The sequence below is a fragment of the Enhydra lutris genome, unplaced genomic scaffold (assembly GCF_002288905.1).
Source record: "Enhydra lutris kenyoni isolate GAN:26980312 unplaced genomic scaffold, ASM228890v2 scaffoldscaffold23, whole genome shotgun sequence".
NCBI lineage: Eukaryota > Metazoa > Chordata > Mammalia > Carnivora > Mustelidae > Enhydra > Enhydra lutris.
The window spans coordinates 24,907,376-24,930,594 of NW_019154107.1; the positions used below are offsets into that span (position 1 = coordinate 24,907,376).

Consider the following 23,219-nt stretch of genomic DNA (forward strand, 5'->3'; position numbering starts at 1 on the left):
TGAAGGATCAAGCCCCTTGCCAGGCTCTGTGCTCAGTGAAAGTCTGCTTCAGATTCTCTCCCCACTCTCCCTCTGGCTTGTTCTTGCACTCTCTCACCCTCTTTCTCTCTCTCAAATAAAATCTTAAGAAAAAAATTTTTTTTTCTGAGGAAAAATGAAAGATTTGATCTTTCCAAAGACCCAGAGTGAGGCTTCAAGGAAGAGTTGAGCTGATGTGGTGTAATTCTCCAAGTTTTTCTTTTCAGTTTTGTCTTAAAGGATCTCAGTGGATATGGAAATCCCTGCAAAAGGAGCAAAGGAGAAAAGAACAAAGAATCTTTCAATTAAAAGGGATAAAAGTAGCCAATCCTTCTTGGAAGAATTCTTCACTCTTGGGAAGTGGACAGAGTTGCAGTTAATCATGATGGATTGATCACAAATATATTTAACTCCCTTTCCCACAAAAATCTCACCAAGATGATAATGAAGGAATAAAAATAAGTAATAGCCCACAATGACAATGGTAGCTGGAAAAAAGACAACATTGGACAAGAATCTTCAGAATCTCTTGCACAATGAAAAGCCAACACAGGGCTTGTAACTGACTTGGCAGAACCGAGGAAGGGAAGCTAAACTCTAAATGTCCAGAGGCAGGGGCCACTTAGAGGGAAGCTAAACTCTAAATGTCCAGAGGCAGGGGCCACTTAGAGATTAGCCAGTGTAGCCCACAAAACTCCCGAGATGTGGAGAATGCAGACTGCAGGTTCCAACAGAGGCAGGGACATGGTGTGGGACTGAAAACAAGGGCTGTTTCAAAGCCTGAATAAAGCAATGGCAGCTGGAGCCCCAAGTAACTTCCTCTATACTGTCCTCTTCTACGGAAATTCAACTGAAAGAGCTTCAGTCAGGGGTGGGGCTGAAGCATAATGGAGGGCAGAGGAGAGCATTACACATTGAACTTGAGCCTCTCAGCCACTTTTCTTCCCCTTTCCCATTTCAAGAACACCAACAGCCATGCTTCAATGAACCTGCTTTCCCTCATTCCACCCTCCCTCCTATTCCAGCAGGAGAAGATAGGATTCTTCTCTTGATCCTCCGAATGGTCCCAGAAAAATCTCCAGATTCCAGCTTCTGGGGATACTGCATGAAAATAAAGGCTATGAGATGGACTTGTGCAATGAAACCCATGAATCCATAAGATCCACCCTGCAAAAGCTTCCAACATTAAAAAGAAGTCAAAATGGCCACAGGAAAAAAAAAGGAATCAGAAAAACAAATACAGTTCACGTTGCAGAAGGAAAGAGGAGAGATAAGAGTGATAAAGGATATCCATGAAAAAAGAACAGAAGACTACCAAAAAGGATCATTCAGACTAACATGTGTTCTTGGAATAAAACAAATCTGACAGTAGTAAATAGACCCAGTAGAAGAGGTAGAATATCATGTTGAGGAAATCCCTTAGTAAGTCTATCATAATGACAAATAGAAAATTGGGGAAAAAAGAGATCTAAATCTGGGATATCTAAAATCTTAATGACAGGAGTCCTCACAAGAGAAAAATGCAAATGGAGGGAGGAAATTACTACAAATTGACAGAAAGTTTCCTAGAACCAAAGGACAGAGTCTCCAGACCAGAAGGATCTGTAAAGTGTTAAATGCCCACAAGCCCAGACATACAAGACACCATTGGCAAAATTCCAGAACACCAGGAACAAAGAGAAGATCCTAAGGGCATCTAGAAGGAACAATAATGGGAACCAATAGTATGTTAAATTCTCAAGCACAGTAACAGGAAGTTAGTATTAGAATCCAAAAATGAGAAACAGGAATAGTAGTACATGCCTGCTATTTAAATGTCTATAGAGATAGCTACAAGGGATGAGAGAGGCTGCTTCCTGTGAATGGGTCTGGGAGGTGGGGAAGGATATGGCTGGAAACTACTCTTGCTGGAATAAACTTTTCAGAATTGAGTTTTTTTTTTTTTTTTACTATGAGCGTGTATCAGTTGGCTATAAATACAAATTTACAAAGCAGAAAAAGCAGATGAGAGACCTTGAAACGTGCTTTTCAAGGTGGTACAGTTGTACAAGTCAGACTTGGAAAGGAAGGCGTGCCACTAGTTGGGGCTTGCTGGTGAGGAATTAGTCTGCAGTCTTCCTCCCTGCTCCAAAGTTCTGTACACAGCTTCCTCCCCCAGACTGCTGATGGGGTGAGGTTTGTCACGCCCTCCTCTGCTATATAACATACATGAAATCTACTATATAATATTGTTTGATGAGGTAGAGAGAGAGAGAGGATACAAAGGAGAGCTCCAGTTCTAAAAACAGTCCAAGCTGGAGGCAGAGGAACCTGGGGGTGGCAGTTCAGAGATGCAGAGGGCTTGGCTGTAGGGGACTAGGTATGGGTAGGTCAGTGTTTACATTTACCACTGGATACCATCTCCCACAGTCACCTGTCATGGCGTCCTACCTGCCTCATGGCTACAGGTCATCGTTCGCCAAATCCTACCCAACCTTTCAAAATATTTTGGAAAGGCCTCTGAAAATGTATCTCCTTGCTTCGGGGTTATGCTGTGCTCCTGATCAAAAATATTAGCCTCCTGATTCTCCCCCTGAATCCTTTACTTTGCTCCTCTCCAAATGACATTTGGCTCTTGCTAAGACTCTGATCCATGGTCAAAGGATGAAGATTCGCCACTCTGGAAGTAATTCTCTTGAAAAGGCTGTGAAGGCAATTCCAAAGAAGAACTGTCTATGGCGACATTGTTGAAATCAGCGCACAGTCTTCCAGGGTGACTGCCCTAAAGGGCAGCACTAATTCTGGCTTTTAAGTGTTTCTCTGCTTGTTAAAAAGTCAGCCTCCTTACTTTAAAGTCCCAGCTCACAGTGCTAAAGTGTTTTCCTAAAACCTCCATAAATTCTTCTTTCCCTTTGATACTGGGGCAAGCCACCATTTCCTTCCCTACACAAACTAAGGGACATGTTTGTGGAGGAAGAGGGAGGGAAAATAATTTCTCTGGTTCCTCCTTCGAGAATCATGACCCCCAAGCACGCTTTTCAATGCCTTGCTAGGTAGGAGCTCTTAGAAATGAGGCAAATGTCTCATTTGACGGGTGCTTGTGTTCCCCCTCCCAAAAATGATGAATGGCCCCAAAACTACAGAAGCCATTTATCTCCTTGCCACAGGGAATAAAGCTGCTCTGCTTTATTTCCACCATCTGTGGAGGTATAAACCGTGTGGTGGCAGCTGTATGTGGCTGAAGAGTAACGTGGCTTCCCCCTCTGCTGCGAAGGCCATCTTGTAACATAGGGGAATGGGCTGGGATGCATGACTGGGGCTAGAAGGGAGGGCAGGCAGGGAAGACACATTTGTTTGTTTGTTTGTTTGTTTGTTTTTGAGAGAGAGGCAGGAGGGGCCAGGAGCAGAGGGGGAGGGAGAGAGAATTTTAAGCAGGCTCCACGCCCAGCACGAAGCCTGACTTGGGCCTCCATCTCCCAATCACAAGATCAGGACCTGAGCCAAAATCACAAGTCAGACGCTTAACTGACTGAGGCACTCAGGCGTCCCAGCAAAGACACACTTTTGATTCACGCCGTTGTGTTTGGTTTCCATGCATTACCCAGCGAACCCAGGGGAACACGCTGGAACACCTGGTGAGATTCTTAAAGAATGGACAGTTCAGAAAAAAAGTCAAGCTCCAGGCTGCTGCATCAGTTGGTCATACAAACCCAGAGCTGGCCAGGTGGCATGGCTCAAGTTATTAGTGAGGAGCTCCAGTCATGTCCGGACAGCCGGGCCTCTAAATTCCTGTTCTCATTCCAGCACACACCTTGGCGAGGCATGTCACAGCGGCCAAGTATGGAGCGTGCACAAGGTCGATGCTCTGTTGGTCCATGTGGATTTGGAATTTTTTTTTTTTCATTTCTTAAAAACTATGTATCACCTTATATTGGAAAACATAGGAAGCATCTGGGAGGTGGGGCTTCTCTCTGCGCACTTCCCGGGTCACCAAACACTGCCACAGTAGTGGCCACACTGCCTGACCCTTGTCCCTCGGCCCCACTGCCAGGTACTGCTGGGTGAAATCACCAGAGTCCAAATGATGCCTCTGGGGGGGATGGGGACGCAGGGGCTGAGGCTGGGGAGAGTATAACAAGATGATCTGAGAGCCCCATTAGCCCCGTTAACTTTTTCCATTTTAATGATATTTCTGGATGCGGCACCAGCTCTCTCGGGAGGTCAATTCGAAGGCATTCCATGGAGCCCAGAGCCAGCTGTGAAAGGCCAGCTTGGGGCAGAGCTGCTGGGGAAAGAGCTGTGCTTGAATTTCCAGTTGTTCCAAGTGCCGATTCACAAGGCCACAGTTAGGGAAGGAGGCTACCTCTTTACTCCCCCGTCCCACACAGAACACAGAATGGAATGACCTCAGAATACTCTCTACTTCCTAATGGTTTGAGAACCAGGATTTCTTGCTTATTAATACTTAGGAAATATTAACAATCCAAAATGAGGGCTCAGAGGGGTTGAGTCCATTTACAGTGATCACATGGGTGGGAGGCAGTAGAGCTGGAAGAGCTCAGAGGCAGATCTGGTGTATATCAAGCCCATGTTTTTCTCCCCTCCCTGCCCCCCAACTCCCCAGTGTACTAGCACAGGACAAGTGTCTGGGGCTGCAAAGGTGAATGAGACATAGCCCTGATTCCCAGGAGCTCGGACAGGGACAATGTAGGGAGTGCCCATCCTGTTAGAGACTCATCTTGGTCCTCTGCAAGGTCCCTCAGTGACAGAGCCTCTTTATACATCAGGGTCCGCACTTACAAGCTGGGGAATCGTGTCTAGCCTCAACTAGAACATTCCCTTCCATATGCTCAAGGGTTTACAAAATATCCCAGGGCCCTTGGCACTATGTCAATATGGAGTGTCAGTCCCCCTATGGATGGATTACCCATTACTACTACCACTTAGAACATTTAAGTTGGATGCCCTGTGCAGTAGTGAAAGAAATTTGACTGGTAAGTACAGTGAGTTCAGACCAGCTTCCACAACACAAACTGGTGGGGGGCTGAGGTAACCAGAGGTGTAAAGATTCTGAAGTCCTGCTCTTAACTTGAGTTGTGCTAATAAGGAAAAGACCTAATGGAATCCCAAGAAAAATGGAAAGGCAGTAGAGGGAACTCTTCCTAGCGAGATGCAGCGCTAGGCAAAATACATACATGACAATCACTGTGTGGAAGACATCGGCCAACTCTTTGGCCACACTGTTTTCCGTCTCCTGATTTCAGTTCACACAGCAGGGCTAGCCAGCTGCTTAACAGCTGCCCAGCTACATCCCGCGGCAGGTAACACTGCCCCTGGGCAGAGCGTGCACTGAACCAAAACAATAAACTCCAGGCCTGCCTCCCACCGGAGACGGCAGACGTCAGAGGGGCTCTGGCTCAGCGTGCCACAGGAGGGCTGTGCAGAAGGAGAGTCTGGTCAAGGCTCTGGAAAGCCCTGCGGAGTCTGTGGGGAACAATAAGAATGCAGAATCTAAATGTGAGCTGCAGGCTGATGGGTCCATTAGGAATTAGGGGCGTCTTTGAAAGGAATCTGCGGAGATGATGCAAAACACCAAGCATGTGACCCACATCGTGGCGGGGCATACTGGAGGGAGAAGGGACTGGGAATGAGACATTTTCTAATCTGACTAGTCTGAAGCTTCCCCTCAGTGAGGAGCAGGGTCACTGCACAATTAGAGGCAGAGTTAGACTGAACAGAGCCTGCTTAGCAACTCAGGGGGATGACCTCCACAAAGCTACATGGGGCTTGGAGGCGGACACGCGCTGAGCCTGGGATGTCTCCGAAGCGAATCACGGAATGGCCTTTCTGCCTTTCATGTCAAATCGTAAAGGCAAAGACGAAACAGTCTGCTGAGAAAAGGAGAGGATGAGGACTTGGTGGCCTCGGTGTTAGAGAGGAAACATCTAGGTCCTCCAGAGGCCAGGCTCCCACATCACTGGACTTTCCAGGACAACACAACCCTGGGGCCATAAGAGATAATCTAATAAATATCCACAGCTTCCTGACTGGAGACGCTTAATGTGCGAAACGCCTTCAGATCCAAATGTTTGAAAACAAGGCTTCCTCTGTGTAGAAGGACACAAGTTTCTTCCAGTTCATTTCTAAGTCAGGGTGTGTGGTCTGTGGTCCCTGACTTCAACTTCTCTCCTAGGCCCCAATCACCACCTAGTACCAGGTGCTGCGCTGGGTACTTTATAGACGTTATCTTAAGTCACCCTCAGAACTTCCAGGAAGGAGGTATTATATCATTTCAGAGGTAAGGAATTGGAGGGTTGGGCAGGTCAGTCACAGCTTTTCTCAGAAGACTGGGCGACTTTGGGCAAAACACCTCATCTCCCTAAACCTCAGCCTCCTCAGGTGAGGCAAGATGATATGAGTTGTAACTCATAAAGTAGTTCTCACAAAGCAACTGAGGTGAGGTCTTCTGTGAATGACGACAATGCCTAGAACATAGTCCAAAATGTCAGACTTACCAAGATAAGTGAGTCAGAGGCGGGGCTGGGGATAATGTCATAGAAGCCAAAAACGATGACCAGAGTCTGCATATCTATGAGGGTGGTGCCAGAAGTCAAAAGTAAACGTTCAACAGGAGGGCCCAGTGCTTTAGAAAGCAGTTCACTGTGCTTTCCTTTTGCAACATCACAAAGTTCACACTTTACATCTGGTGTTCTAGTAGGACAGAGCCCTGTGTGATAACACTAGGCCCTCTTCCTGCATGTCTTTAGCCAGCAGGAACTACTGCTTTGAAAAACCAGTCCTGAATTTTAGATCTAATACCCTCATAACCAATGAAGTTAGATATCTTCATTTTGTCCCAGGAACCTGTGTATACATATGTGTGTGTGTGTGTCTTAACACTAAAAAGATAAAATAGCAATTCATAGTAGGCTAACATTCAAAATCATGCCCAGCTTTTCCTTTTGTAACACTTAAATGGAGATGTGTTATCAATAACATAATCAAAGCAGTCAAGGGTAAATCAAGGATATTTAAAGGTCAATGTACAACCAGGAATAGTTCCCCCAAACAAAAATATGCAGGACAAACCCCCTGAGGGTTGGAGCTCTTGCTTACCCAGAGAGTATGGATGCCAGAAGATCATCGGTCAAAGGTAACCTGGAGGACTTGCACAGCCTTCTGATGTATTTGCTGGGTAATACTTTTTTTCTGCATTAAAACAAAGTAAACAGGTCTTTCTATATTTTGTGTCTCTTGAGTCACAATTACATGCTATAGGAAAGAAAATACAGATGTGTCCTTAAAGTCTGCACATGAAAATGAGTACGAAAATTGGTACTGGAACTCACAGTAAGGAAAAACAGTCATATTGCTTTTCACCGACTTTTTCCATTTCAGAAGTGACCAGATTCTGTCCTTCCAAAGGCCTTTCCATCAAGATTCAGACTCTCGGTTGGTGATAGTACAGCACTTTAAGGGTGCAGCCACGAGAGTTGCTCTAAGTAATCGATCTGCCTTCTTGACCACTAGTCAAAACTGGTTCTGATATTTGAAAACATCTCTTAATTTGACAGGCATCTAGAGCCTCCAACGCAAGTATTATATGACTTGAGGGTGTTTTTCGAGTCTTTTCCTTGGACCCAAACCTTGTAACCTTGAGGCCCCAGTTGGGGCTTTAACATTCACCTCAATTTTGTCAGATGGTTTCTCCAGAGCAGCTCAACAGCCATTTTCCCCAGCCTGCCAGGGGCACAGAAATGCTTGTCCAATGTTCTCATTCAGCCAGTGTTCCCAGGCACCAGGCAAAATCAGAACCAGTAAGAAGGAAAGAGAGCTGCTTTATGCACACTGAGTTTACAAGATGATGGGAGAATGTTTGTGTCTAGAACTGAAGCCTGTCAGATCTGGAAGAACCTCAGAGCTGTCTGATCAAGGAGCCCCATCATTCCCAGGAGGTGTTCCTTTAGTAAAGGAGGGTCACACTTCTCACCCTGGGCAAGGGGTACCACCAGAGTGGAAGGCAGGGCTGGGGTCATGCAAAGCTCAGGCCATACAGCCTCGGGAGGCTCCAGAAAGTTTTAAAAGATTCAAGGAAAAATACCACCTTTACAAAAACTCAACAACTATGTGTTATGGATTAGGCAAAACAATCATGTTCAACATTAAGATAAACTATAGGTCTTTAAAGATATTTAGGGGAGGCAAGCTGGCCACTTGGGTACAAACTTCGGGTCTGGGGGTGATGGGAGGGGTCATGGGGCAAAGAAACATCAGTGGTTCATAGTAGGAAAACTAGAGGCTAGAGTTAGGAGTAAGATTTTCTAACTCCTGGTGAATATTTCCCCCCAGAGTATCAAGTCTGTGGGTAAGATGAATACCAAAACTTATTAAGATGGGGCTCCAGTTTATAAAAATGATTTAATAAAGAGTAATAGAAACATGGCAAATGTACTAGAAATTGATTATGCTGAGCTTCCATATTTTCAAGAAGAAATAATTTCAAAGAAATTCTAAATAAAGTTTACTTGTAAATTCCCTGTGTTCTGTATTAGCAAAGACACATTTATAAATCCCGGTGATCACAAACTAATGTAAGAAAAGATATTTCAGGATTAAACCTTCTAACATCTGGATTTACTATGCTTCAGTTGAAAGCCTCTAGAAACCAATTAAAAGGAAATGGAAAGGGGCATCTTATCTTTTTGAAGATACAAGGGCCTTCCCTATTCCATCAACAAACAAAGCCTCACCATCATGATGAAATATCAGTACCAAATACCTCCCCAAAATGATTTAAAGTACATTTGGAAAAAAAAAAATGAGTGCTGTGTACAACCCAGACTTAAAAAAAAAAAAGAAAATTTTTAATCATTTTGGCAATTTCTGTAAGAATGTTGCTGGGATTTTTGTGATAACCATGTTTTATTGATACCAATGTGAGTAAAGTTGACATTTTAGCAAAAAAAAAAAAAAAATCAAAACTAGTTTTGTAATAATACTTAGGCATTTTCCACTGGGTGGACGTTTGTACTAATGGTACAAAAACACCGGTGGGTAAAATTGCTGGAATCAAGACAGTGACACCAAATTAAATTCATCACCACAGTTTTTCTCTAAAAAAAAGCCAGGTCCACGTAAGCCCTTCGCTTCATTGTTGAAGCAGTAACAATACTGACCTTATTAAATATCAACCCTTGAGTGCACAACTTTTTAATATTCTGTGTGATAAAAATAAAGTTTGTTTAAAAAAAAATAAAGTACATTTGGTCTATAGTGGAGTATAGTGGGACATCTCACTGTTCTTTTTGCCCTACTGGATAAAATATAAATTCCTTCATTACTCAGGTCTGCAGAACTTTACATGATTTACTGAAATTGATAAAATGAAAGCTTACTTTTCTCGGTCTTGGTATACACAAATAGCATTGAGTCTTTCAAAATTCTCAAAAGCTTTTTTCTTGAGCTGTTCATGGGCCCGTGCAATTAGGACATTCATATCAGGCCTCGTGTCCTCGGGCACCTGGTAGTGACGGGCAAGGGTTATAACTTCATGGTCTGTGAGTTTCCCAACAGTCAGACTCATTATGATGTCTCTGTAAAGAAAATGAGAAATTGCTCATGAAATTACATCTAAGAACACTTCACTCTCTTTCTATTAAAAATGTCTAAATTCCAGGGCACTTGGGTGGCTCATTGGTTAAGTGTCTGTCTTCAGCTCAGGTCATTTCTTCAGGTCCTGGGACTGAGCCCCATGTCGGGTTCCCGGCTCAGCATGGAGTCTGCTTCTCCATCTCCCTCTGCCTTTCCTCCTGCTTATACTCTATCTCTCCCTCAAATGCATAAATAAAATCTTTTAAGAAAACAATCCAAATTCCATTTTGTAAAACTTTTATCAACTGCATAGAGGACAGATGACTATTTTCCTTTAATTTAATTGCTACTTCACTTAGGAGTAGTAGGAAAATACCAGGGCTAGAAGGGAAAACCATAAGCACTATAGTTTCTAAATAAAATGGCATCTTGCCCAGAGTCAAACTTCTACCAGATAAGAGCCTGTAACCGGACAGTAAGTCTTTTAAAGTCCTTGAATGGTCAAAAAACCTGTCACCAGACACATGATTTCATTCAATGCCTATTAATCTTACTTTACACAGAATAGTAACAGACTTGGGGTTCTGGCTTCCCATGGTATAAAATTTATAAATCAGCACGTTTGGAAAGTCTTTTTGAGTTGGAGAATGCAATCAGAAACATTTATGCAGTTAAAATCTAAGACTGACACACCCTGCCAGTGAGGAAAAAGTGAGAGAAGAGAGTAAAAAGTGAAGAGTTGTGTAGAGCAATCGTTGTCTGAGTCTTACGAAGGCAAATGGAACAAAAATTATGTGGCAGAGAAAAAAAAAAAAAAAAAAGACAGCAATGACACATTAACAACGAGGACTCAAAACCTAACAAATTCGTGGGACTGTTTTCAATACAGTCTCTATATCAAAGTGATAAACCATGCAGCATGAGTAAGAAAGAAGGACATCAAAATAGTTAAAATAGCAACTGTTGCAGTGGTTACCTGAATAAGCTTCCACCATTGAGAAACTCTATTTACGGAGAGTAATTCAGTTCCCAAGAATCCCAGCTAAGTGACCAAAGACAAGATTTTATTTTCTCTTTGGCTATAGACTTGTCTTTTGGAATAATGGCTTTTAGTGCTTTTATGTATTTCTTGTCATTATCACGATCATTGAAGATCTCTGAGCTCTCCTAGTCAAGAATTTCCTTAGCATGTAGGAAAACCCATGGCTATGATGTTGACATATCTGAAGAAATTGCATTTCACCTATATCCACTTCTTAGGGTTTCTGGGTTTTTTTTGTTTTGTTTTCCTTTTGTTTATTTATTTTTTTAAATGGGAAATCAAGACCAACCAAATTCAAACAAGAGGATCCCACAATTGCATCAGGTCGGTTTGGATCAGACCATCAATCACCAATATTAGCTGGGGGTTCCCTGTGTAGGAAACACTGTATAGTCACTTGGGCATCTGAGCTTTTCAGAGTCTCTAACCTATTACAGGCATCCCGGCACACACAGATGAGCTCCCAATGCCATACACCAGGAGGGTTGCTTGAGTGAATTGAGTAATAATAATAACCCTTGCCTTTCAGGGAGTACTAGCTGGGTGCCAGTTGCTGTGCTGCTAGGGACTTCTGGCACAGATCATCTCATTTGGCCTACAGGATAAGGACTATTATTTTTTTTAAGATTTTATTTATTTGATATAGAGAGAGAGTGCGAGCACGCAAGCAGGGTCAACAGCAGAGGGAGAAGTAGGCTCTCAGCTAAGCAGGGAGCCTGATGCATGGCTTAATCCCAGGACCCCGGGATCATGACCTGAGCCAAAGGCAGACACTTAACCAACTGAGCCACCCAGGCGCCCTGATAGGGACCACTATTATCATCCCCGTTTTATAGATGAGAACACAGAGGCACTGAGTATGCCCAACCTCCCGAAAGCCAGAATGAGAACCCCTGCAGTCTGGCTCCAAGCCCGTGCGCTCACATACTCTTCTGTCCCTCTTCTGTTGGAACACAGAAGACAGAATGAGTGGATAGAGTGGGGCTCAGTCAGGGCAAGTTGCCTAAAGGTTGTAGGTTTTGAGCTGTTTGTTTACAGACCTCTATTCCCTTTATTGCCTATGACCTCTGCTTTGAGAGCTATCATTGATCAGCATAAACAGGTAATAGAAAATAATTTCAGAAACCCTGAGTCACCAACCATGAGAAAGGACTAAGCGACCACAGAGGAACCACTTCATGAAAGCCCCAGGCTCATTTAGAACACTGGTCATGGAAAAATCAGTCATGACACGTGCATAAAATGGAACGCTATGCAACCATGAAGAGTATGTTATTGATTGGTATTTACTGGCATGAGAGGTACCCATGCTATATTGATAAATTCAGTTTCAGGATTCCCACTGGAACTGAAGGTACTAGTACCCCTATATTCATAAGTGAAACAGGGGAGGGGGATTAAGGAGGGCACTTGTGATAAGCACCAGGTGATATAAGAAAGGACTGGATTGCTATTGTCCACCTGAAACTAATATGACACTGTATGTTAACTGGAATTTTTTTTAAAGATTTTATTTATTTATTTGAGAGACAGCAAGAGCAAGCGAGAGAGGGAGAGAAGGCGAGAGGGGCAGAGGGAGAGGGAGAAGGAAACTCCCCATTAAGCAGGGAGCCCAATGTGGGACTCGATCCCAGGACCCTGGGATCACAACCTGAGCCAAAGGCAGATGCTTAACCCACTGAGCCACCCAGGCACCCAACTAACTGGAATTTAAATACAAACTTTAAAAAAAAGACAAAGGAAACATGCCAAATATCTGTATTATCCCTGATCTCTGAGATTTCTTTATACAGACACACGTGTATATATGAGAGTTTCTGTTCTTTCTGAACTTCTGTAATAAACAACTATTATTTTCACTGTCATCATTAAAAAAAAAAAAACCCTTTGAGAGCTTTTTCCTTTTGAGGCTAGAAACAGTGTGAAGAAGGACAAGTGGTACACTTGCAAAGACAAGGGACAAGAACATGGGCAGCATTAACTAGAAACTTCCCACCTACCTTTCACTAAACTTATTCTAGCACCCCAAGGTCATAAAAGTTTATTTTTCCTTTTCAGTGGATAAGCTTAAATTGTCCTGGCCTCATTGCGGTTCAAGTTTCTATCTGCTAGATCTCTGCAGGTTTGGGTTTTAAACAGCTCAGTAACCGCCCCACTTCCAATGTCTTTAATGTGAAGGTTTCAAACAAGCTGCCCCAGACTTAAAATGGCCCCTAGTCACACGGGACACCAGGGGCCCTGGGGTGGATGTTGGTGTGGCAGTTGTGCCCACTGTCCCCACGTGAGGCAGGGTCCCAGGACTGGGGACCCCAACCAGGAAGTGGAAGACTTGTCCTGCAGAGCTCAAGTGGCCGCCATTACTCTGCCCTGCCTTTGCCATGTGCCCCCTTCTTTAGGAGTCAAACTTGAATGGGCTTCACCAAGAACAAGGGATCTTCTCACCCCGCCTTATTTTGGATTGTGGTAAAAACAGCCGGAACATACAACGTACCGCCGGTTGCATTTAACACATTCACAGTGCTGGGCAACTGCCACATCTGTCTCTTACAAAACATTTTCATTACTTTCCTTTCTTCCTTCTTCTCTGCCCTCTCCCCACCTGGCAACCACTAATCTGTTTACCATCTCTGCAGATTGGTGGTTCTGGATATTTCCTAGAAAAGGAATCATGGAGAAGTGTCTTTTGTGTCTGGCTTTTTCTGCTTGGCACAATGTTTTCGCGCTCACATCCAGGCTGTATCAGTACTTCATTCCTCTTTGGGCCTGAGTTATATTCCATTGTATGAATGTGCCACATTTGGGGTATCTCTTGTGCATCGATGGACGTTTGCGTTGTTTCCACCCTTGGGCTCTTGTGAATAGTGCTGCTGTGAACATTCATGTACAAGTTTGAGTTTGGATGCCTGTTTTCAATTTTGGGGGTGTATCCATTCAGGAGTAAAACTGCTGGGTCACTTAGGAATTCTGTATTTAACCTAGTGAGGACCCACCACACGGTTTTCTGCATATTCTATTTTTGCTAGCAACAGTCACAAAAACAAAGATCCAACTTCCATCACACATAGCCTTTCCTCACTTAAACCTTCAAAGTGAACCTGAAATATGACCTGAGAGCAAAGTCTGATCTTAGTGCTTCCTGCCCCTTCATTTAAGGGAAATGAAAATTCATTTTAAAAGGAGCTTTCAGGGGTGCCTGGGTGGCTCAGTGGGTTAAATAAAGCCTCTGCCTTCGGCTCAGGTCATGACCCCAGGGTCCTGGGATTGAGCCCCACATCGGGCTCTCTGCTCAGCAGGGAGCCTGCTTCCCTTCCTCTCTCTCTGCCTGCCTCTCTGCCTACTTGTGATCTCTCTCTGTCAAATAAATAAATAAAATCTTAAAAAAAAAAGGAGCTCTCATTGTACTTATCTGGTGTTCTGTGATTACTAGTGCTGATCTTAAAAACTCAAAATGGCAATCATCTTTGCCTTTACTCAGCATTGTACTATGTTCCTGGCAATAATATTTTATATGGATCATCACAGTATTATTTGGTTAATCCTTTAAGGGATGATGCCATGATTTTCTCTTAGTTTTTGTAACTAAAGTCATAAGAGTCAAAAAATAATGCCAAACTGCTCGAGGGTATTGAAGTAACCAGGCAGAATTCTGACACATGAAATGCTAAGCAGTTTTACAAGATATAATTCCATTAAAGTCACCCACTCAAGTAACAGTGAATAAAAACTTCAGTTTAAAGCTCTGAATCTCAGGGTATTTCCTTATACGTTGAATCGGTAAAGTCTAAACAAGAACTTTCCTACCAACTTAAAAAAAAATTAGCTTCAACGTAAACAAGGGCTCAAGAATTGAAGCTCTATGCTGTAAGGCTTATAAGAAAATCTGGTTCAGCCTAAATTAAACCAAGCAGCAATTTTGATGACAATTTACTAATCAGAAGCCAGACATACATGCTCATGTTCTACAGTCCCTCAGGTTTTCTCTTATAAACTGTGGGCCTGAGCTGCCCACGCAGAAGAGAAAACCCTGCCTTTCCGTCACTGACATCCCAGCCCACCATACTGTTGGACCAGTGTGTTGCCAGACAGTGAGTGGAAGGTGGTAGAAACAGCTGGTAGAGTAAGTGTCAGAGGAAGGAGAGACGGTGAGATGCTTCAAAGTGGGACCAGGACAAATGTCTGACCAAATGGATTTTGCTACCAGCCTAACCGTACTTCAAAACCATTTATGTTCTCATTGGAGAAAAAGGTCATGATATATGGTCACTTCATCTGGACATTGTCCAGATGGGAGTACATTTATAGACTTAGGGTATAAATGGTGTCCTCTTGGAGTTGTGTGACATGGTAGCCTTGCCAGAGAAGCCAAAGAACCTCAGAGAAAAGGGAAACATGAGGTCAAGTCCAGACTAAGAAAATCACCTACTCCAGCCTGGGTCATAAACCTCTTTGCAATTGGGAGGTGCAGTTGTGGTTTAATGGGAAAAGTATGAGCTTTTGAATTACATAGACCCAGATTAAAATTCCAGCCCCACTAATTAACACATAATAACTTTGGTAAATTACCTAACTTCTCCCAAGTTCTGTTTCTTACCTGTGAAACTGGACAAGACCATTGGCTTCATTGGTCATGTCATACCTCTGTTTAAAACCCTCTGAGGGGCTTGCCATCTCTCCTGAAGTAGAACCCAAAAGTCTCATTATGTGATGTCTGATGAGATGTCCCCTTTTCTATCTTTTGGGCCTCATCCCCTTTCCCTCTTACCTGCCATACTGCACTCCTTGCTTTTCCTCAAACAAGCCAGGTACATTGTAGCTTTAAGGTCTCCACACTTGTTGCTCCCTCTACCTAAAAGGCTCTTCCCCAAGACAGTTCCATGATTTGGTCCTTTACCTCCTGTAGGGCATCTTCACATCTGCTTGGGTGTCATCTTCTCCATGAGGCCTTCTCTGACCATTCTTTTAAAAACTGTGACCCCCTCCCTCCACAAATCTGGCATTCCCTAACCCTTTCTCTGCTTTCTTTTCCTCAGTAGCATTCATCATATGCCAACCTGGTATACCATTTACCTTCTTATTCCATATATCGTCTTTGTCCCCCAACTAGAACATAAGCTCTACAGAGGACAGGACTATTTTGTTCATGGCTGAATCTCCAACACTTTAAAGAGCTCCTGGAACATAGTAATATTTCTATAGTAAGTAGTTGGCTGAATAAATGAAAACCAAGGGTTAAGTTAGCAAGGTATAAAAAAACATTTAGCATTAGTGCCTGGAACCCTGAATGCCCAATAAATGATAACAATTTGTATTTCTCTCATAATCCCACAATGGAGATAGTTTCAAGTTATATTGAACTGAACGAGTTACTTCTCCAAAGCAAGTTTATCTTAGAAGAATGTGAAATGTTTCTGATGACTAAAGTCACAGAATTCATCTGCAGAATGTAAAAGGAACATGGTACACTTGTTTTAATTAGTCATAGTCAGGATTGAGTCTGAAGTGATAAAGTAACTGAGTTCCAGGTGTGCCTTTTTTTAGATAATGTATATATTTGAGAAACTGCACAACTGCTTAATTCTTAGAAATCAAATTAGGCACCCCTTTCTACCCTGTTACATACAAAGATGCTCTATCCTCCTCTTGGTCATTTTTTAAATTGACAATGGCACCTAACATTTTAACTTTAAATTCCTCTGATTCCTGTCAAGCTCTTAATGACAAGCAAGCACCATGGACTCTGAAATAAGTCCTCTGGAAACTAAAGAATCTTTTGACAGTATCATAATTACTGCCAAATTCATCTGCATTGTAAATTGATTTTTTTATATGTTTTCTCCAAAACTAAAGTACATCTGCATTGAAAATCACTGACCCTGTTTTCTTATTCCAACTGAAAGCAGGCTTCTAGTTTTCTCTCTATTGCTCTTCTAATCTTCATTTCACATCAAATACTATGGCTTTTCCTGTTTTGACATGTAGTGGAATGTACATGGTAATTTTGATTTATTTAGTTTGAAATTCAGTATGTCTTGGTGCACTCAACTCTGGGGCTGTTTAAGTGTAGCCAAACAAAAAATGAAACATTCTCATGTTGTTAAGAGCAATTGCTGTGGATTATTAACAATATTCCTCATAGAGGTGCAATTTGAGAAACCCTTAAAGGCCACTCCTCTATCATTCTTCTACAATCTGGCACAATACCATTCAATTAACATTGAAAGAGGCTAGGACAACAGTGTTTTTTGTTTCTTAAATTATGTCAAGATTTTTTGGTAGCAGCAAATGAAAAGTGTAGATGATGGTGCCTAACTTGCAATGTGGGCAGAAAGGAATGAATATTCATTTCATTTATAAGCAAAGCTATTCATTTTCTAGCACCTTCCTTTTGGCTAACACCCATCCTGTGTTCAAGGATAATTTGTCTCCAAGCCAACCTCGCTTGTTTGGCTTTTTGTTTTTAACTCTTTCTCACTGGTTGCTAGATGTTTTAGAGGCCATCCTAGTCCCTGCGACAATGGGCAGGGGCAAGGAGTGAGGACCTTACATGGAAGGCCACCCCCATAGAAGCCCACAGGTATTTATTGATTGAACAATGAGCTCAACAAGACTAGGTCTGTGCCCTCCAGGTGTTTACAATCAATTTAGTAACTCAGGACTTACTAATATCAAAACATATCAAATAGAATACAATCAGTCCTAATTCTTCCCAAACACACACTCTAAAATATAGAATTTATTGGCTTTACTCCATTATAAAAGGAACACATCTAAATATAGAGAATTTGGTCAGTAATAAAAGCAAGAAAAAAAGCCAAACAAATTCCTACTGCCCAAACAAAACCAAGTAAGTAAACATTTTGGTATACTTCCTTGCAGTCTCTTTTCTATGCGTGGGTATTTGTCTTTTCTTTTTCTTAATATCTGTGAACATATTTTATGGCCTTTTTTTTCATTTAACTAATACATTCCTTGTTATCACATATTCTTCTGAAACAAAAATGCTAAACCACCCCATTGGATATTTTGGGGGTTTTTCTCAAATTTTTATATAAGTAATGTCATAATTAACATCTTCATGTGTAAACACTTGTCTGTATTTAAAATGATTTCCCTTTGACCACAGAGGAAGGAAGAGACTGGCTGTCTTGTGGTAAAGGGTAAGGAATGGGCACCAGAGACAGAAGCAGTGACCTTTTTTTTTTTGGCTTGCTTACTCACAAAATAATTTTGAAAAAACTATGTACCCTCCTCACATATTTTTTAGTTGACATCTAAAGTAATTTTTTTCTCTTTAAAAATATAAATAAATATATAAGTAAAATAATTTACTTTGGATAGTGTCCCAGAAGTACAATCAGGTGAGCAAAAAAAAAGGACATTTTAAAAAATCTTGATACATGGCATTAAGTTGCTTTCACTCTCACACCAGCAATGAGAGAAAGTCCATGGGAATAGATATTATTATTTTTAAAAGTGTTCCCTAATTCCACAGGTAAAAATGATGTCTCATTTTAATTCATAATGATTTGATTACTAATAAACTTGACCATCTCTTATTTGCTAAGAAATTATCTATCTCCCATTGTGTTCTGTCTGAACATGTCCTTAACTATGGATTTATTCATTCACTTGACAAAAGCTAATTGAGTACTTAATCCACGTCAGGCAACATCAACTGATAGAGAATAAGAGAGGAATGAACTAGATTCAATTCCCACCCCTCAGTGACTGCACCCTAGAGTTCTTCACCAACCAAAAGGAAAACCAAGTCAACAAAGTAAAAAATGTAGGGGGGGGGTGTTGCAATAAAGATATGTCTAGAAGCTTAGAGGGAGTACCCCCACATCCAGTCTGGCATGTATATACATGTAGGGGGAAATAAGGAAGGCTTCATAACAGAGATGGTAATGGAGCAGAGCCTGATGATGAATGACAATTTACCAGTCACAGAAGTAGGGCAAGGAGGGGAAGGAGCTTGGAGGAATGGGAGAAAGAACGGTATCCTTAAAGGTTCAAGGAGAACAAGAGGATAGTACATCTGAGGAGCTATACAAAGACTCGACAATAGGAGCTCACATTTACCAAGGGCTTAGCGCTAGTGTTCAGATGGTTGAACTGTACTGTGTTGTCAGATTGGGTAAGGTGGTTAACTATAGGGGGCGCCTAAATGGCTCAGTTGTTAAGCATCTACCTTCGGCTTGGGTCATGATCCTAGGGTCCTGGGATTGAGCCCTGCCTCAGGATCCCTGCTCAATGGGAAGCCTGCTTCTCGCTCTCCCACTTCCTCTGCTTGGGCTCCCTCTCTGTCTCTTTCTGTCAAATAAATAAATAAAATCTTTAAAAAAGAAAAAAAAAGGTGGTTAACTGTATATTCATGTTTATGCATGAAGGCGTCCATTAATCCAACTATTTCATAAACAGGAACTCATCTCTCCCACAGAAACCCTTTAAGCAGGAACTTTGATTATCCCCATTTTTTTTTTGAAGATTATTTATTTCAGAGAGAGATAGCATGAGGGATGGGGGCAAAGGGAGAGGAAGGAGGAGACTTCCTGTTGAACAGGGAGCCCTCCTCGGAGCTCCATCCCAGGACCCAGATATCATGACCTGAGCAGAAGGCAGATGCTTAACTTACTAAGCCACCCAGACATTCCTGATTATCTCCATTTTATGGATGAGAAACTAAGGCCCAGAGAGATTCAGCAAACTGCCCAAGGGCATACAGTTAGTAAGTGCTAAAGCCAAGATATGAACCCAGATGGTCAGGATTCTTGGGATAACTAGAACACAAGGAAGTGGAACAAGGGGTTAGAGAGCTGGCAGGTGGGGTCCAATCACGAAAGGCACATGAGGTGCCATGTTAGGGCATCTGGGTTTTCTTCTGCAGGTGAAAGGAATCTCCTGAGTGTTGAACAAGAGGGCAACAGAGAGTTGGATGTCAGAGCACACAGAAAGCAATGTGAGGGTTGGCACACCAGTGAGGGCTGCTGGTGCAGGGGTGATGGGGCAAGAGGATGGAGCCGAGGATGGGCTCCAGGTCTCTTGCTGAGACAAGGCCATCACGAAAGCTAGCTTTGAAGAGCAGGGGGGACACCTTTTCTACTGAGATGAGAAAGGAAGAATGCCAAGTTATGGATGCAGGGACATGGAGGAGGTCTGTATCTCGGGAGGGACCTCTACAGTCTCTGTTAACCTGGAGATGAGGTTTTGTACCATGAGTGGGAGGAAACTGGTGAAAGGAGAGAACGTTTGAAACATCCATTGGAGGGAATGGCAAAAGGCATATCTGAGTCTCGACCCACCCTTAACAGCTCACTGATCCATCAATTGCCCAGTTTGTCATCTGTGTCTTTGCTTTCTTGGTCCCTATTGGCCCTCTCCCTTTGCCTTTATAGACATGATCATGTCTCTCCCAATTTAAAATAGCAGCAAAACTGAACCTTTGACTTTCTGTGTAGCTAAATGACACCCATCAGCCTGGCAGAACAGCCTCCCACAGCAGCCTTGTGACCGCAGGGAGCCACAGCAGTGGTGTTTGACAATGGTCTCATCTTCGTTGGATGATGTAACCCTCCTGGGGTTCCTGGACAACTAAGGGGGAAGGGGTAGAGAGAGGTCTCAGGGGGAATACACTGGTATATTCCTCAAGAGGAATTCCTGGTAATATGGCCCATGAGACCTCAAGAAATTAAATGGGAAAGTGAAAAAGAGCTGTGATCATAGGCCAACCCTGGGCAGGTGGAACGTGTCCTAACAGTTCTAACGGTGATCAGGGAGTTTACACTGATGGTCAAGACTTCTCTTGGACTCATTTTCCCTGTCATCTTATTTTTTAGTTTCGGTTTTTCATGTATAACATCTGTTGCTATTTGTCCTTTGCAATGAAGACTGTACTAACTTTGCTCTTCAGTTCTGCAAATTTTTTTTTCTAAAAAGGAACACTGTGCTTGTCTATAAATTTTTTTTCTTAATAATAGGGTTTAATTTCAGAAATGAATGTGTCACGGTACAATTTCAAAAAGTACAAGAATCTCTTCACTGCTCCAATCTCCAGTCCCATTCCCCAGAATTCCTTTTTTATCCCCCAGCTTTACTGAGGTATAACTGACAGACAAAATTATATATATTGAAGGTATACAACATGTTGATTTCATATACATATGCATTGTGAAATGATTAGATTCTACCATTCTATCTTGGTGAAGTTGAAACTGCCCTAAAATATTTTAATCTTAGATCTACCTAAGTTCCAAAGATAAGGATGAAATATAAGATTTTACTCTCAAGATGGAATGTTTAGAATTCAGCCCTTTGGGGCACCTGGGTGGCTCAGTGGGTTAAAGCCTCTGCCTTCAGCTCAGGTCATGATCCCAGGGTCCTGGAATCGAGCCCCGCATCGGGCTCTCTGCTCAGCAGGGAGCCTGCTTCCTCCTCTCTCTCTGCCTGCCTCTCTGCCTATTTGTGATCTCAGTCTGTCAAATAAATAAATGAAATCTTAAAAAAAGAAAAAGAATTCAGCCCTTTGTTTCCCCACTCTGTCTTGCTAAGACTTGGCTATTTTGTCTGTGGCATAATCCATGTCATCATCCTTTTAAATTTCTGTGACAATATCATTCACCTCTTGAAATAACGTTTTACCTTGGAGCCAGGATGTATAATTGTGTGTATATATGTGAGAGAGAAAGAGAGAGAGAGAAACTTATTTTAGGGTCCAGTGCTGTTCTAATTTGTTAAGATAAGATGTCCTCCTTGAGTACTGAATTTTGATTTTGTCTTCATGGTCTTGGGTAACATATTAAAGAAATGCATTACTTTGAGTAATTTTTTAATTCAAATTGAGTAAAACTATGTTTTGTCTTCTTGAAGGTTTAAAAACATTTCGATTGTTCCCATGTACAACAAACAACCAGGGCCCAATTTTTTTGCTCTCAAAACACTGAAGATCCCTTCCATTGTCTGTTCATTCTGTTACCTGTTCATTGTGTTCATTCTTTTTGCTTTTTAGATACTTGGTTCTGCTGCTGTTAGGGGTGATGTTTTTTAAGCTTTGCTGAGGTTTTGCTTTAATGTTCTTTATGAGATTCTTTCCTTATATATGACCTGTACATTTTTACCCTGGGATATTTAGTGATCTCTTCTCATATATTTTGCTTCAAGCAGAGTGAATTCTCTCAATCTCCAGATTTTTTTTTTTTTAGCTAAGAAAAGGATTTCTCTTAAATAATTATCTTCGATTATTCCTTTAGTTCCCTCCCTCCCTCCAATCCTGCTCTCCTTTTTTTTTCATCCTCTTAATCCCTTTCTTACATCCCCCTGTTTGAGAGTTATCTCTAAAGCAAGTTCTCTGGCTTACTATAGAGTTTTCTGCAATGTCCGGTCTCCTATGATGGCCCATTTAATTTTTAATTCAGAAAAAAAATGTGTTTTGGACCTTTTAACACAACTCTTTCCCTATTTTGGTGTGTCTGCTGCTCAAAATGGCCTACTCTTGCCGAGACCATCATACATCTGGTTGTGACTATAACGATCTCCTAAAAATAGTTAAACAAAAACCAATTTTATGATAAAGCATTTTTGGAATCCACATTGCTTCTCCTGTACTAAACAGCTTAGTTTCCCTCCACTTACACAACCTCACAGAGAGGTCTCTAGAACATTCTGGGCGTTTGATGTGTGGTTGTGCTTCACCAGATTCGATAGGCTCTGTCACAGATAGGGTATGTGCATATTGGTGGGCGGCAGGGCAAGGGAGCCGTGAAAGAAAGGAGGGATCCAATCATATACACCCTCAATAAGTGTGCCCAAGTCAACATGAAAAGAGGGAGGGAAGAAAGAAGGGAGAAGGGGAGGAAGACAAGCTTTTGATTTGGAGACCAAGAAGCCAAATTTGGGTGGGAGTTGACAGGGAAAGAAGAGGCTAAGTGGCAGAGTAAAAGCTGGGAGCCTTGTCCCCATACCCCAACCACTGACAGAGGGACTCCAAAAGAGGCTCTCCATGCTTGGTGTCCCCAGAGCTGTGCAGGTCACAATCTGCACATCTCTAACTGTGACCCTTCCCTAGGACCACTTAGTCACCTAAAGGCCGTAGGGTAGACTCATGCTCAATTGACAGATTCTTATTAAAGCAACTGGCTCTCTTGTGCCAGGAAGTAAATCCGAAAAGAAAGGAGGAGAAGTACTTTAATGAACACAATGATTTACTTCTTTATCCAAATACAAAATTGGAAAATTTCTTACATATTGCAGAGGCCTATTTCTGGATTTGTTTTGGTCTTCTATGAAGAATTCTGAGCTTGAGAGAGGCAGCACTGGGATGACAGCGAAATCACTTATCTGAATCAGAAGTCACGGATCCAACCTAGGCCAGCCACCCACCTCCACTTTGACAGTGGCTAGAACTTTTAAACTTTGCCACATCAGTGAGAAATCATTTTTAATCCAGATAATATAATGAGAACTTGTTCCTGGCTTCTTGTTTTAAACACCCTGTGCTTAAATTATGTAATGGATCCTAGTGTGTAACCATAGAACATTAGACCTAAATATAGCGGTTTTCAGAGTAATACAAGAAATCCATAGGCTGACAAAG

General features: G+C 42.2%; 1 protein-coding gene across 1 annotated transcript in view; it reads right to left on the reverse strand.

Moving 5' to 3' along the window:
* Nucleotides 1-23,219, reverse strand: part of LOC111150497 (EF-hand domain containing 2) — a 188,316-nt gene that overhangs the window by 23,825 nt on the left and 141,272 nt on the right. Inside the window, exons 12-13 of the mRNA XM_022507976.1 lie at nt 9,393-9,590; nt 7,114-7,206 (exon numbers count right to left, since the gene is read on the reverse strand). Coding sequence (XP_022363684.1) covers nt 7,114-7,206; nt 9,393-9,590 — 291 coding nt within the window. The remainder of the gene's footprint in view (nt 1-7,113; nt 7,207-9,392; nt 9,591-23,219) is intronic.